Genomic DNA, 17204 nt, shown 5'->3' on the forward strand with positions numbered 1-17204 from the left:
GTTCAGAGGAGGGCAACCAGGATGATCAGGGGTCTGGAAACAAAGCCCTATGTAGAGAGACTGGGCTTGTTTAGCCTGTAGAAGAGAAGATTGAGGGGAGACATGATAGCACTTTTCAAATACTCTGTTGTCACACAGAGGAGGGCCAGGATCTCTTCTCGATCCTCCCAGAGTGCAGGACACGGAATAACAGGCTCAAGTTAAATGAAGCCAGATTCCAGCTGGATATCAGGAAAAACTTCCTGACTGTTAGAGCAGTATGACAATGGAACCAGTGACCTACGGAGGTTGTGGGCTCTCCCACACTCGAGGCCTTCAAGAGGCAGCTGGACCACCATCTGTCAGGAATGGTTTAAGGTGGATTCCTGCATTGAGCAGGGGGTTGGACTCGATGGCCTTGTAGGCCCCTTCCAACTCTGCTATTCTATCACTCTATGGCTCTGCGTTAGCTCCGGGATTCTTTGAAAACCCCGATTTTCGTGGTTGCGGGGCCACGGCGATAGGCTTACACGACAGCAGCCACTGTGATTTATCTTTGCTGGATAATTTGCATCTTCCTCTGTTACATGGGAGGCATCCAGAGCAAACTTGCCCCCGGTGGATTACAAAAAAAAATCTTTATTTTTTATTTCTGTGAAAATTTGAAGGTATGGGAGCCGAAACTATGCATCTACGAAGAAACAATGTACTTTCGCTTTGAACACGTCCGCAGTAAACAATATTCATGCATTTCAAGTATCCATTGTGAATTTTGGTAAGTTCTTAATAATAATAATAATAATAATAATAATAATAATAATAATAATTTATTTCTTTCCTGCCTCTCCACTTGGATCGAGGCGGGGAACAACAGTGAATATAAAACACATAGAGAAATAACATCAGACACATTTGTGGAAAACTGGTTGGACTTTTTCACATCTATTAATTAGGGTGACCATATTTGGGAAACCAAAGAAGAGGACACCTAGCGTGTGTGTGGGGAAGCAGCTTTCTGAGTCCTGCAGAAAGTACGTTATTCCCCCGCCACCTTAAAGAACCCGATTGGAGTGGAGGAGGGGAAAGGATTTCATTCTGCACCACCACCATCCACTCCAATTGGGGCCTTTTCTATAATGTCCACGAATGACCCCCTTTCCCCTTTAAGACCTCAATTGGAGCTCTGGGTGGGGGAATGATATGCCTCAAGAAAGCATGTCATTCCCTCCTGCCATGCTAATAGCAGCCTTAAAGAGGAAGGTGTGTCATTCCAGGACATTATTGAAAATTATAGAAAATCCCCCCTGACACCATGGAAAGAAAAAAAACCAGGACAAATCCGGGGAAATCCTGACAGTTGGTCACCCTATATTAATATGAATCCTGGCGAACCTAGACCCCCAATGACTCAGAAATCCTTTTGGTCAGAGGTTCTAACTTAACCTGCATCTTTTTCTGTACCAAGTGCTTATTGGAGGAATGAACACCCAGGCTTTTTTATAGTGGTGCTGTGGGAACATTTATATTGTTGTTGACTGTTTTCTTTTACTCTCTGTGTTTATTGTATTTGTCCTTACTTGAAAATCAATAAAAATAGTATTAAAAAAACACAAAACTATTTCTAGCTATTTCACATGTGGGAGATATTGTATACTGAATAAGGCCATAGCTAGACCTAAGGTTTATCCCTGGATCGTCCAGGGGTCAAACCTGTTCATCTAGATGACACACACGGGATCCAGTGCTCAGGCAGGGGCGAACCCTGGATGATCCCAGGATAAACCTTAGGTCTAGCTGTGGCCTAAGTCTTGATGGTTTAAAAATTGTTCAAAATTTGTATTTAGATATATGTTGTCTGTGTGTGCTATCTATTTGTTTTTAAGTAAATAGCTTTTGCACTTTCTAAAAAAAAAACTGATTAAAAACATAGCATACATGATTAAAACATCCTTAAAACATCCTAAAAACATTCTAAAATTCCACTGGATAGGCCTGCCGGAATAGGTCAGTCTTTATTGCTTTAAGACTGTCATGTTGATGGTTTAATAAAAATAAATAAATTGAAGACAATTCTCAGGCATCCCTAAACAGGCCGTGGTATCGAGCCAAATTAGTAAAATCAACAGCTTTTACACAAAAGAGATAAAAATGCACTTCAGAAACCTTGAGCTCCTTTCCAAGACTTCGACCTGTGAAATAGGTTTTGCTGTTGTGTACCTGTGGGCTTGAAAATCTCAATGTAGCAAGTAAAGTGTTGTGGTATTTATTTATTTAAGGGTTATTTAGTAATCCCCTATATTTGAAGTCCATAATGGTGTGACAGTGGCTGTGTTTCCTTTTGTGTGTGTCCCTCTCCCAACAATAAAATATTTTGTGTGCGAGAAGCAATATGATGTGACTGATGCCAAAAAAACTTAAAAGGGGGACACAGCCAGGGTCTTCCTAGGCAATTAAAAGACTCAGGACCCAGGACCAAAGGTCACAGATCTTCATAAAACCTGCATGTGCTAATGTATGTCTAGATATGCAAATTTAGAAATAATTACTAAGATTTATTAACCTTTCTTAGGAAGCAAAGCAGCCACTGACATTCTTATCAACCTTATTTCAAATAAAACGAATCCTTCAATTAATTAGCATCGTGACCTAGATTATTCCAAACCAAATGGGGGAGAAAAGTTGTTGTTTTTCCAAAGCTTCATCGCTATGTTACAACTATTTGGCTCTAGTTAGGCCTCATCTAGAGTATTGCGTCCAGTTCTGGGCTCCACAATTCAAGAAGGACACAGACAAACTGGAGCGTGTTCAGAGGAGGGCAACCAGGATGATCTGGGCATGTTTAGCCTGGAGAAGAGAAGGTGGAGGGGAGACATGATAGCACTCTTCAAATACTTAAAAGGTTGTCACACAGAGGAGGGCCAGGATCTCTTCTTGATCCTCCCAGAGTGCAGGACACGGAATAACTGGCTCAAGTGACAGGAAGCCAGATTCCAGCTGGACATCAGGAAAAACTTTCTGACTGCTAGCGCAGTACAACAATGGAACCAGTTACCTAGGGAGGTGGTGGGCTCTCCCACACTAGAGGCCTTCAAGGGGCAGCTGGACAACCCTCTGTCAGGGATGCTTTCAGGTGGATTCCTGCATTGAGCAGGGGGTTGGACTCGATGGCCTTATAAGCTCCTTCCAACTCTATGATTCTATGTGGAAATGGGGATTCAACTCTTTGATCCTCAGCTTTAATCCCCCTTGAAAATTGTCCCTGGCATGCTTTGAGAGAAAGATCCCATGGCTCACTGAGGAATGCTGGAAGTCCCCCCCCCAATCTAAACATGCATAGGATCACACACTAAGAGACAGCATCCTGAGGACCATAAGATGGGTAAGAAAAACCCTACCAAGTTCAGAGACACCCCCACAACCTCGGAAGGGGGAGTCAGATATCCACTCCCTCCCCTGCCCCCTCACAGCCAGCATGGAAAGAACCACCCCGGCTGCCTTCTGAGGTCAGAAAAGCAACTGAGGAAGAGTGCGCAGGAGGGGAGGAGACCAGATCAGTCAGGCTATGAGATATCCTGAGACTCCTCCTGTTCCCCTCTCTAGGGTGACCATATTTTGGAAATCAAAAAGGAGAACAACATGGCCGCCCCCAAGGGGGCGTGCCCACCAACATGTCCAGCCCCCAAAGAGGGGTGCCCACCAACATGCCCAACCCCCAAAGGGGCGTGCCCACCCAAACATGGCCTTGGTCACATGTCTGATTTCACAGCACACAATTAAAACAAAGCTGTTCTACATAACACCTTAATGCTAAAATCACTGGAATAAAGAACAAGTGAGACATTCAACATATCTGAAATTAACATCACTCATTTCTACTTTTGTAGTTTTTGCTGTACTTTGAAGCTTTTGCCATACTCTGTGTGATACAGTCTCCCCTTCCCTCAAATATCTTTTCCGACTGCAAGTCCTTCACTAGATGACCATAGTCTAACCTTTCCTAACATTTAACGCTCTTTCCCCATCACCTTTCTCATATCCATTCTCACACATTCAGCATACTGCTACCACTGAACAAATGAAGTAGTTGACAAGTACAGGAAAATCTAGTACAACAAACAAGCAACCAAGCATTCAGAAAGAGTATAAACTACTATTACCCTGCAAACATTAGCCATGGAACAAAATGGACTAAAGACTAGCACCTCTTAGCTCATTTCAGCTTCAACCGGACATAACAGTCAAAACCAACCACTTTGCAGAGGAGAAGTGGATATTTTGATGAGAGAGCTGGGTCATGTGTACTCCCAGTTTGGAAAGATTTATTGGGTGCCACTCTGGAGATACTGTTTGACTATAAGGGGTGTCTTTGATATTCTATGAGCCTCATGTGGCGCAGAGCGGTAAAGCAGCATTTTCTGCAGCTGAAACTCTCCCCACGGCCTGAGTTGGATCCCAGTGGAAGCTGGTTTCAGGCAGCCGGCTCGGGTTGACTCAGCCTTCCACCCTCCCGAGGTCGGTAAAATGACTACCCAGTTAGCTGGGGGAAAGGTAATAATGGCCAGGGAAGGCAATGGCAAACCACCCCGCTATAAGGCCTGCCAAGAAAACGTCAGCGAAAGCTGGTGTCCCTCCAAGAGTCAGTAATGACTCAGTGCTTGCACGAGAGGTTCCTTTCCTTTCCCTTGATATTCTATAGGGCTGCAATGATCTTGGGCAAAAGGATCAAGGTTGCAATCTTTTACCCACCTACCCAAAGTAAGCCCCCTTGAACTCAAGGGGCTGTATCCAAAGTTACTGAGAGGTAGGGAGGTGCTTGCAAACAAAACAACTTCAAAGTTTTCCAAATTCCACCTTGAAGCTAGTTCCATTTTGTGTCTGTATCCATCATTGCCGCTGGAGGCCCAAGTGGCCACAGCGACTCGGAGTGGCTTTTACCAGCTTCGGTTGGCTTGCCAGCTACAACCTCTTCTGGACAAGGATAGCTTGGCCACAGTGCTACAAATGCTAGCAACCTCAAGACTGGATTCCGGCAATGCACTCTACGTGGGGCTGCCCTTAAGGCTGCTCCGGAAGCTGGAGCTAGTGCAGAATCGTGCAGCTCAGCTGTTGTCCGGAGCTGCCCCTTTCCAGCCTGCAACTCCTTTGCTGAGGGAACCGCACTGGCTGCCTACTGGCTAACGGGCCAGGTTTAAGGTTCTACTACTATTGTACAAAGCCCTAAACAACTTGGGGCCAGGATACCTGAGAGATCACCTTCTCCCTTACCAACCTGCCTGATAACTGAGGTCATGCTTCTGGTGGTTCCACGTGGACCTATGGTCCGATTGGAGTCCACCAGGAGAAGAGCCTTTAGTGTGGTGGCCCCTTCTCCTTGGAACTCCCTGCCCCTGGAGGTCAGGAAGATGCCATTTCTGTGCTGCTTCCTGAAAACAACACTTTCCCAGAAAGCCTTCCTCAACTGATTAGCCACTGATTTTATTGGTCCTTTGTTTTAAATGGAACAATTTTAACATGCTGTTTTTAATCTTCTTTCTTTCTACTGTTTTATTCCTACGTGCACCGCTCTGGAATCTATTTTAGATGTGTATATAAATATTACTGTATAAATAAGTAAATAAATTACAGTCTCTGGGGTCCCCTCTTCTTTTCGCATGAAAATTCAGTTTTGTTGTGCAGCTTTGGCATGTATCGATTAAAGCGTGTTTGTGCACATTTCTTTGTGCACTTTTTTTTAGATGTATGCATGCTGTTGAACACATTTTTTTTTAAAATGGCCAATCACACTGCAAGCTCAGAAATGTATGGACTTCGACCACAGATTATGCCTGAGCCCATGTTTGGTCTGGAATTGCAAAATTGCAAAATGGGTATCAAAAATGGACCGAAACAACCCTACTTAGAGTAGATCCATTTGAAATGAATGGAAATTAATTTAGACTAGCATAGGATACAAGCCAATGGGATTTACTTTTGAGTAGACAGGAAAAGGCTTGCACTTTGTTTCCAGGGCCCTGGTATGGAGAAATTTAGTTGCACCTACATTAGGGTGACCATATTTGGGAAACCAAAAAAGAGGACACCTAGCGTGTGTGTGGGGAAGCAGCTTTCTGAGTCCTGCAGAAAGTACGTTATTCCCCCGCCACCTTAAAGAACCCGATTGGAATGGAGGAGGGGAAAGGATTTCATTCTGCACCCCCACCATCCACTCCAATTGGGGCCTTTTCTATAATTTATTTATTTATTTATTTAATTACATTTATATACCGCCCCACAGCCGAAGCTCTCTGGGCGGTTTACAACATTTTAAAATAGTAAACATTAAAAGTATACAATTTAAAAACACACACACACACACACACACACACACACACACACACACACATAAAAACAGTATAAAAACAACAGTATCCATTTAAAAACAACAATTGTGGGGTCCATTAAAAACAAACTTAACGTTGTTAAATGCTGTTAAAATGCTGTTAAAAATGCCTGGGAGAAAAGAAAAGTCTTGACCTGGCGCCGAAAAGATAACAATGTTGGCGCCAGGCGAGCCTCATCGGGGAGATCATTCCACAGTCGGGGGGCCACCACTGAAAAGGCCCTCTCCACGAATAATGTCCACGAATGACCCACTTTCCCCTTTAAGACCTCAATTGGAGCTCGGGGTGCGGGAATGATGTGCCTCAAGAAAGCATGTCACTCCCTCCTGCCATGCTAATGGCAGCCTTAAAGAGGAAGGTGTGTCATTCCAGGACATTATTGGAAATTATAGAAAATCCCCCGACACCATGGAAAGAACAAAAACCAGGACAAATCCGGGGAAATCCTGACAGTTGGTCACCCTAACCTACATCACATTCAAAACATGGATTACTATTTTTGCTTTATACAGCAATCAATTTTGACGAGGGTTTGTCATTACAAACTTTCTTTGCATCAGAGGCCCATTGTGCTTTAGGTTATGTGGGTGTACTGAGAATGAATTTAACACTATGAAGGACAGGTAGGAGGATCACTTGGAGGTATAATGAACTAATATCAGGATCATCAGCTTTAAGGGATGTATTAAGAACAACAGAGATGGCTTTTAAAAATAATAATAATATACACAGTGCAGAAGCAGGGGCACCTTCTGAAGAGAGAAGCAGGCCCTTAAAATAATGCTGAACATTTATGTTGTTATATATACTGTATTGATTTTGAAACTTTATGTTGACCACTAGGGCTGTGCTCCACTCCTCTTCGGTTCTTAGGCCACAGCTAGACCTAAGGTTTATCCTGGGATCATCCAGGGTTCGCCCCTGCCTAAGCACTGGATCCCCTGTGTGTCATCTAGATGAACAGGTTTGACCCCTGGACGATCCAGGGATAAACATTAGGTCTAGCTATGGCCTTAGAAGTGATAGCGGAGCAGCCTAATTCGCCTCCGTTACAGGCGGAGGAGACGCGGATTGGGTGGCTAGTGAAGCATGGTGAAGAGAAGCGACTGAAAGCGAATAATTTGCTTTTACGCGGAGCGCTCCACCCGCCATTTTGGATATTTTCCACATAGGATTGCATTGAGGAAAAGATAAGTATATAACTTTTTTGTTTTTCAAGCTACATCCTTGAAACTGAATGTGCTTAGAGAGTCATGGGTGGGGGTCATTTGTGCCTGTTTTCAGCAGTTTTCGTGCTGCCATTTGCTTGCTATAATTTTTTTAAAAATAGGGTAAAAAAAGTGGGAGGGGATAACTTTTTTGAAGCGATGAGAGGCAGATTCAACTCCCAATCGTGATCACCTGATGAAGCATCCTCCAATCCCAAAGTTGGAGGGGGGGATAAGCAAAACGGGATACTTAGTAACTTGGGATACTGGGAAACTTTTCTTTCTTGCTCTCTGAACGGACTTTTCCCAGTGTTTTTTGAAACAGTAGCCCCACCAAATGCACAAACACAACCATAAATCATATACTAAGCAAATAAATAACAGATAGGAAATCCGGAGCTCCGCAGTGAAGCGGAGCAGACCACTGGCGGATTTGTGTGGAGCAGAGCGGACCCGATCCGGAAGTTGTGGATCGGGATCCGAAGCAGATTGGGTTTTTTTTTCCATGCACAGCCCTATTTACCACCCCGAAATCTATTGTTGAATGAAGGTGCAGTTTACGATTTCTGAAATAAGCAAGTCCTACGCAACACAGTGAACATATATAATTCGTTAAATAAAGAAACCCCATAAAGTCTTGAAGAAAAGAAAGAAAGAAAAAAGAAATGTAGTAATTCAACAGAGGTATTTAGAATGGTTCTGTAAATTGGTATTGCTCTCAAATGAAAAAAGGTGTTAATGGTACAAGCACATACTATGAAAAACCTTGAAGCTAGATCAAGGGGATAAATGGCTTTAAGAAACATAGAGCTGTGTTAGAATGAGATTTGGAATTCGTAACATGCTTTATCAACTTCTGCAGGGATGTGTTTTGCTGCAGCTTAAGAAAAAAAAAGAACCTTGAAGAATAGCGTAAAGAATGCTATGGGCGAATGCTTTACTTATGTGCAATGCAATCCTAAACATGTCTACCACTCCCAGCAATGTCTGTATAGGATTCCAGCCTAAACTGACTTATTATAAAAGAGAGACCGTAGGAGTTTATTTATGAACCATTGAAAGAGAAGCTTTTGTAGCTATATGTATATGCTTTCTTTAATATATATATATATATATATATATATATATATATATATATATGCTTTCTTTACTATAGATGGGCATTGTAGTTCTGCATTTTTATTAAAATAAAGATCTTTCCAGGTAGTTCACGCCTGAGTGTTCCATCACTTGATGAATGCGACATAAAATAAGGGTGTGCATGTGTGAATGTCTCAGCGCAGATCAAACTGTGCGGATGGAAGTCACCTGGTGCCGCAAATGGTTTGCAGTTGAACTAGTTTGTGCATTCAGGGCACAAAAGTATCTTCGGAGGACGTGCCTGCTTAAAGCATCACCCTCATGTGTCCAAAGCACACTGGTTCCTTATAAGCTGAATTCAACAAGGCAAGCTAAACCCAAGGAGAGTTTGCCCCGTGTACAGCCATGAATGCTCTGCTGGCCTGTAGATTTGCAGAGGTCTGCTCGGGCAAAGCACCTACAGGATTTTTGTAGCTGAAGGAAATTAAAAACATTTCTTCAACAGAGATGGGTGAAGTATTTAGGAAATTTCTCACATTTCCACAAGTCAAGGTACTTGCATTAGTAAATAATCTAGAGTTCCCTTTAGATGATAAAAGGGTCACTTCTGACTGGACCCAGTGTAAGGATCCAAAATGTTGCATGTTTTTTTCAAACCAGGAAACAAAGAAACCCAAAGCCTCTGGTCATGTCTACACCAGCCCTATATCCCGGGATTGTCCCGGGATCATTCCTGTGCATAAAAATGCCACACAGGGGATCCCAGGAGCAGGCAGGGATGACCCCTCCACTTTCCTGGGATAACCCTTAGGTGTAGAAAGGGCCTGAGTCTCACGCACACATGCACCTTGTACGCCACATATATACCACATATCAGGAAGGATTTTGCGAAACCAACAGTGAAAATCTACACGTGCCTACTCAGAAATCCCACTAAGCACAATGAGACCGTCTCCCATAGGTCTGTATAGGACTGGTACCTAAAATAGTTCCAGATGAAAGATACGAGGAGAATTAACTGTCCACACCACACATATATGTTGCAGACATATTCTACTGCCAAAGCCCAGTATTTGGTGAAGGTTGACAAATGTTCTCAATGTCTACGAATATTCTACTTGGGACAGATAAGCTGTAAAGCAATGGTAAGATAGGAAACAGGGATTTAAAGCACCATGAAGACTGAGTTCAGTTAAAACTTTCTAAAAGGACTAGAATAGCAGCAGATGGGAACCTCTTTTCAAGGACGATTTCTAGGAACGGCTGTCATGAGACTGTCTCCCGGTGAAGCTTCAGCTGGGAAACAGACAGTCATTTTTAAGAGAGCTGAAAGTAACTTGCTATTTTTATTTATTGGATTTCTTGGAGATTCCCTCCAAGCACCTTACAGAAGATCAAATGTTCTATATAAAAGAAAATGTTTTGCCAATACAATCCTAAATGGAAACTCAAAACAGATATTGAGGCATCATTCACAAAAGTCACTGATTTTCTGAGCGGTTTCCTACTGCGGACAGACTGCTATGAGATCAAAGCCAGCATTAAAAAAAAAGGAGAGTTTAGGGGTGGTAGGTAAACGAGAGGAGGTAAACGAAGTGTCTGGGTGAGCTTATGCATCCCTAGTCAGAGAGTTCCAAAAGTGGTGACACGGCCATGAAGCATGATACAAAGGCACTGCTGCCTCCGGAGACACGCATTTCATTTGTCTCACTGTCAAACCCTGATCAAAAAGGTTTTCAAAAGGCAATCCCCTGCCAGAGCTGATTTATTATCAAAGGTAGCATCAGGAGGAGAATTTCCACCATGGGCAACAATGCCTTTCTGCTACCACCTTCAACACACTGCAGACACGGTCTGCGATGTCCAGCCTAGAAGCAATGACTCCACAGACTCTGAAGCACATCTCCTGTTTTATGCTAGGAAGAGGACCCAGCCACCACCATGACCCAAAAAGAGCACACAGCCTAAGAAACAGGGGTTCAAAACTCACCAGTCAACCCACCAAGGGAGCCTTAGGAAGGAGATGGAGGCAGAGGGGACTGTTCATTACCCAAGCATTGTTCTGTTCTTGATAGGAGGTAAAATTATTTTTACTGCTTCTACAGGTGGTGTTTTGCTGATGACTTCCTGACTACGGTGCGCATGAAGCCACCAGGGCAGCTATAAGAGGAGAATTTCTGCCCTTCCTTGTCCCAGTTCTCTGTTACCTGTAGCCCTTTTTAGTGAGAGATACAACGGACTGAGAACCTGGGATCTTCTGTGTAGAAAGCATGTGCTCTAAACTATCTTTCAGAGTTGGTTTTTCTCTGTCAACCTGATCTTATGGATGTTTATTCAGTAGAAAGTTCCATTAGACCCAATGAGATTTGTTCTTAGGAGACCGGAGTACAATCCTAAGCGTGTTTATTCAGAACTTAAGTCACGTTGCGTCCACTGGGTTTTACTCTCTAAAATGTGCAGCACTGGAGTTCGCCCCCATTTGGTGTCAGTCTCCCACATTTGTCAAGAGAACTGACAAGTGATCAATCTGAAAGGATAGCTGCAAAGATGGATCATAGAGCCCTTTTTATTTTTTAAAAAATACATATATTGTGGATGTTAAATTAATGAGAAATGTTGAGCTTGTTAAAATCAAACCCATGTGTGCCTAAAAACTAAACACCCCAATACATGTTCACCCCCTCCCCCTGCTTCTTTGCAATGCATTTTGCTCTGGATGGCAGGCAAATCCTAAACATTAAAACCTTTCAGAGTGTATTACAAGGAGCAATGCCTGGCTAATCCCAAAATTGTGTCCAATATTTCATTAAGTTTAGTGGGTTTTAATAAAGGAGTCCTTAGAACAGGATTAGCATTGAGCAAAGATGGACAACTGGATTTCATTGTGACTTTTGAAGATTAACAAAGTTTTCTTCCTCACCACTGATACGGATATTGCTACTGTCAGTTCCTTCTGCAGAGACAAGACAACACATTTGCAGCAATGTCTCTCCTATTGGAACAGCTTCAGCCAAAATAGGCTAGTACAAACCTTTGAGTCACACTGAACCCTTCATCACCCCAAAGAGAAAAAGATACTAAACTGCAAGCATCAAGAACCAAGGGTGGAAAAATTCATCATAAATAGCAGCCTATTCACCAAAGTTGAGGATTTTTTTAAAAAAAAAGAAATGAAGAAAGGAAAAAAAAGAAAGAAATGCAATACGAGCTGTTTGAAATCACTGAAGTCAGGGAGCTGAGGCACACTCATATAACCATCAACCACCCAAAATATGAACATAACAGTGTTTGCAGATTTAAAAAATAAAAAGGTGGCACAAAATCTTGACGCAACTATGTTATTACTCAGCATGGAAACAGCCGGGATTGTAGGAAACGTTTGCTCAAAGAGCGTGCAGGAGATAGAGAAAAGAAATACAAGAAGTCACATAAACCTGCACAACTTACCAGCGCGTAGACGGAACTTAAGACGGAGTAGCAAACTATCAGTCCCAGAGTGTGATAGACCAGATGGGATCCCATAGCCAGGAGAAGCACTTGGGAACATCCAAGGATCCTCAGCAGGGCAGGTGAAAGATCCTCCAGTAATCCTGTCACTTCGTGGACTTATATTTGCTCCCAGAGTTATTGATGGGGTAGGGGGAGCTGGGCTAGCCCCAAAGGCAGAAGGCGAAGAAGCCCAAGTCTTTGCCTCGCTTTCGCATGGCTGAAAGTCCAAAGAGGTTTAAAAAGTGCAGCTCCAAGGAGGATGAAAATGAAAGACCAGAAAAGGACGGCCCGTATGCCGGGGGACCTCTAGCACCCCAACGCTGAGAGAGACTCAGACCCTGTTGGCTGTGCCTCTGGTATCCGCACATCTGTCCCGCGGCTGAAAAATCACATCCATATGTCAAAGCTGCAATTCCGTTTCCTTCTTCGTCTTCTTCTACTTTTTTTTTTTTTTTATGAGGCAGAGGGAAGTTCAAATCATTTCTTTGTCAAACACAAGTCACAGAAGGGGAGGTGGAGGCAAAGAGGAGGGAGGAGGGATTGGGGAGAAAGTGGGGGGAGGGAGGGGGGGCAGAAGAAGAGCGAGCGAGTTTGAAACCACCAAATGTATTTTTAGCTCCAGAAACTTTCTCCTTGAGGTTCCGGAATCGGTTCAAGGAGGAAAAAAACTTCCTTAAAAAAAAAAAAAAAACAACCCAAAATTTGCAGAAAGCCAACACACACACACACACACATATATATGAATGACAAGCTAAGCTTTTTTTTTTTTAAAAAAAATGTATTTTAAAGAAGTCCGGAGCTTTTGTTTCCTCGCAGTCCAGAATCACTCGTGTTTAAAACACACAACAGTAGCAGCTTTGTGAAGTGATAGCAGCTCGGTGGCTTGTAGATTTCACAGTAGGTCGGCGGTGGTAGATTTTCTGGGGGTGTTTTTTCCCCTCTTTTTTTTTGGGGGGGGGAAAAGGGGGATTCCGTATGTCTTAATTATAAATACCTTCTCTCTGTGTCTCTCCCTCTGCAGTTTCAAGACTTGGCTGGCTTTCCTTTAAAAGGGGGCGTCTGTCGCCCTGCCGTGGCTTGACGGAGGCCGGCGGGGACCCTCGCGCCCTCTCCACGAGACACGCCTTTAGAGCGAGCCACCAACACCCCTGCGCGCACGCCGGTTTCTTGCGTCTCTCTGGAGCATCGCCCACAGGGGTGGGAGGAGGAGGAGGAGGAGGAGGAGGAGGGAAAGAGACCCCCCCCTCTTCCCAAACCCCTCCCGGTAACGTGGAAAGAAAGCCCAAAAAGTTGGTTGCGTCTCCTTTTTCCTCGCCTTGCTGCTGCTGCTGCCTCTTTCTGCAGCCTCCCTTACGAAATGAACACGCTGACAGTCTGTTTACTTCCACATCAACCAAGAACGGGAGGTGTTTTTCCTCTTCTTTTTGGCGTCTTTCTTTCTTTCTTTCTTTTAAGAAAAGGGAGAGGGCCCCTTTCCACTGGTATTTAAAAAGAAATAAATGGGGTGGAGGGAAAGGAAGGAAGGAAGGTAGGGGAAATCGCCCTAAGTCCCCACGGGACGACTCTTACATCTCCCAAGCACACACACACACACACACACACACCGGCGTCATCAATGAAGCTGGAAGCCTCCCGGAGTCCGAGGCGAGCAACTCAAAGAGACTGCCTGTTCACTTTCGGCGGCTTGATCAGGATTCCCAGGCGGCCGAGCGAATCTCTCCACGCCCCTTTCTCGCCCCACGGTGAAATTGACTAGCTGCGTTCCCCCGGGCAGGACCACGCTGGTCAGTTTCGCCGGTCCAGCTTAGGTAAGGCTTTTCCAGCGCCGCAGAGACTCCCCGCTGCCCTCCCCTCCCCCACCCCGTGCCTGGCCCCAATCCGGCGCACGTGTACTCGGAAGGGAGCCTCCCCCTCAAAACCCCCCCCCCCCCCACAACGATCCCATCGGTCGGCTCCCGTAAGCGCGCACAGAGTTGCGTTCAGCTCCTCCAGAGGAGTGCAGCGGCATGCCGGGTATGACAGCCAGCTCTGAAGCGTATTTACTCAGAAGTAGGTTCTACGGAGCTTCGTGGAACTTACTCCCCAGGAAACGTGCAGAGAGGGCGTGCTCTGGGAATGTGTGGAGGTTAGATGCTTAAACGGCATGGCTGATAGGTAGCCCGGTCTGTCGCAGGTTTACTCGGAAGTAAGTCACGCCGAACTCGGTGGCATTTACGTCCGAATAAGCCTGCATAACATTGCAGCATGGCAGTCGGATCCGTCTACCCACTTACTTGTAGGAAACAAGTCCCACTAACTGCAGTGGGACCTTCTGTTGCCAGCATCATAGCCGAGTCTTAGCATGTTTACTCAGAAGTAAGTCCTACTGTCTTCAAGGGAGGTTACTCCCAGGTAAGGGTGCATGGGATTGCAGCCTGAAACACTGCAAAAGTGGGAGGAGGGAGGGCTTTTAAGATGTCTCACATAGGCCATAGCTAGACCTAAGGTTTATCCCTGGATTGTCCAGGGGTCAAACCTGTTCATCTCGGTGACACACAGGGGATCCAGTGCTCAGGCAGGGGCGAACCCTGGATGATCCCAGGATAAACCTTCGGTCTAGCTGTGGCCATAGTCCCCACCCACCCCGCCTTTGCACCCATTCTGAAAATCATATCAGGGCCCTGGAAAAGGTTGCAATAAAAGACCATCTCAGTGGGTCAGATCCAGATGAGTCAAACTTGGAGTAGACCCAGCGGGATGAACGGACTTAGGCTAGTGATTTCAATGGGTCTGGATCTGGCCTTATACCTTTGGTAAAGTGCTGGCTTTTTGTACCCTTCAACTCCGACGGAAAAATCTGGAGAGCACCAGGTTGGGGAATGTAGATCTGGAGAGTCCTTAGCCTTCGATTAACTCTAAAGAAGTAACAGAATAGCTGTTTTTTTTTAATAAGGATACTGCTGTTTTTATGCTTTTTATGTTTTTAAACTTTGTATATTTGTTTTAATGTTTGCTGTTTTTAACTTTTGTAAACCGCCCAGAGAGCTTGGGCTATGGGGCGATATATAAATGCAATAAATAAATAAATAAATAAAAGGTCACCACCATCATCAACAACAATTAAAATAGCTACAGTGGACTTGCTCTTTCCCCCCTCTCCTGTTGTGAATGGGTGCCTTCAACAGATTTTATGAAAAGGGTCTCTTTCCATCACAGGCAAAGGTAGAGGGAAAGCTTCCTGTAGAAGAGAAAAAGAGAGAGAGAGAGAGAGAGAGAGAGAGAGAGAGAGAAGGAAAGTGTGTCTCTCTCTGTGTGTATCTGTGTGGAATGTCAGAGAGCACAGCGCTTAGTACAACCTCCTCTGAATCTCAGGGAACGTGTGTGTGTGTGTCTGGGGGGGGGGGACCTTGGAGCAAAAGAAGCAGCTATAAAACCCAGCGTGGCGACCACCCCATTGGCTGACTGCGCCCATCACATGACCCACAGGCAGTCAAACCACAAGGCTGGGATGGCCACACCTCTCACCCCACCCCAAACCAGCCCTCCCCTGATGTTTTGGGTGGGAGGGCCGGGCAGAGTTTGCTACTGCGAAAAAAAAGGGAAAAAAGAAAAAGACAGGAAGGATAGCCAGCCGCTGCTCCAGAATTTCAAGCTGGGCTAGGCGTGTGCCCACTTCTGCTGTGGCTCAAAGCAAAATCCTTAATGGGGGCAGCAGGACAATATATTTATATATATATTTCAAATATGATGTGTTCATGCTACAGAACGAAGTGGATTTCTTCTTTTTTTAATGTCGGACGTTGTGTTATTGTATCATTTTTATTTGTTTTTGGTTATTGCGTTCTTCTTGTTGCTTGGTTTTTATGATTGTAAACTCTCCCCCCGCCACACACACACACACTCGCCCCAGGGCGTTTGCTGGCTGGCTGGAACGCAAATCTTGCCAATAAATAAATTAATAAATGTCTGGAAAGAAACCACACGGTCCTAGTTTTATAGCTTTCTATCCTTCGGGATGGTTCGGATGAGTTCTGGAAAGCGCTGCACCATGGATTCATGGGTTGTTTTTTTTTTTTTTAGGGGGGGGGTTTCAGGCATAACGGCATCCAACCCGAATTCAAAGGAGAATGAATATATGTGTGTGATTTTTTTATTATTATTATTATTATTATTATTATTATTATTATTATTATTATTATTATTATTATTACTATAAAGAACAGCTTTGCTTTGAAATAGATAGTAGGGTATTTTTAAACCGACATTTTATTTTATTTTTTTGCAATTCTGAGGGGAGGGGGGAAGAGGGCAGTGGCTCCTGAAACAACCACAAATGTGTCTATTTCAGGCTGGGGCAACTTAAATCAATATGTACTTAAGAAGTCAGTGCTCCTCCAGATAAGAGAACTCAGTAGAGATGCCGCAGTCTTCCAAACCACTTGCTCTGGAGAAGTCCCATTGACGTCAGTGCTGCAGGCATCAGTTCAACAACTTCTTTCCCACTGTGTCTTTTCTAATCATTACCATGGATTATAATTTTCCATAAACTTGCACTAAAAGGAAAGGGATGCCCTGAGGACAGCAGTAGAAGCATATCAGCATAAGAGGAGCCCTGGGTGGATCAGGCCAAAGGTCGATGCAGGCAGAGGTGGCAGTGGACGATAGGACTTGTAGTCCCACATGTCTCAGGGGAAAGGCTGGGTTAAAATACTGCCCCTCTCTAAATGTTAACCGTTAGCGCAAGTACTTACAAAGGCAAGAAACTTGTCTCTCCCACATACAGCATAGCAAGGCCTCTGCAGAGATGTTACCTGCACGGAATCGGCCAGTCACTTTTATGTGTTTGTTTTTATTTAAATTATTTTTAGGCCACTTTTAAGGATAAATCCTTCTCAAGGTGGTGTGCATTTATTTTAAAACAAAAATGTACAAATAAGCTATGTGTGTATATATCATACATCATACAGGAAAGGAAAGGAACCTCTCATGCAAGCACTGAGTCATTACTGACTCTTGGAGGGATGCCAGCTTCCGCTGACGTTTTCTTGGCAGGCCTTATAGCGGGGTGGTTCGCCGTTGCCTTCCCTGG

The 17204-nt window shown here is 44.3% G+C and overlaps 1 protein-coding gene across 1 annotated transcript in view; it reads right to left on the reverse strand.

Annotated features, from left to right (window-relative positions):
* The window catches only part of PTH1R (parathyroid hormone 1 receptor), a 194164-nt gene extending 181704 nt beyond the window's left edge, over positions 1-12460 (reverse strand). Inside the window, exon 1 of the mRNA XM_063122683.1 lies at positions 12095-12460. Coding sequence (XP_062978753.1) covers positions 12095-12169 — 75 coding nt within the window. The 5' untranslated portion in view covers positions 12170-12460. The remainder of the gene's footprint in view (positions 1-12094) is intronic.
* Between the last annotated feature and the right edge of the window lie 4744 nt (positions 12461-17204).

Source organism: Elgaria multicarinata, chromosome 1 (assembly GCF_023053635.1).
Source record: "Elgaria multicarinata webbii isolate HBS135686 ecotype San Diego chromosome 1, rElgMul1.1.pri, whole genome shotgun sequence".
In the NCBI taxonomy this organism is placed as follows: Eukaryota; Metazoa; Chordata; class Lepidosauria; order Squamata; family Anguidae; genus Elgaria; species Elgaria multicarinata.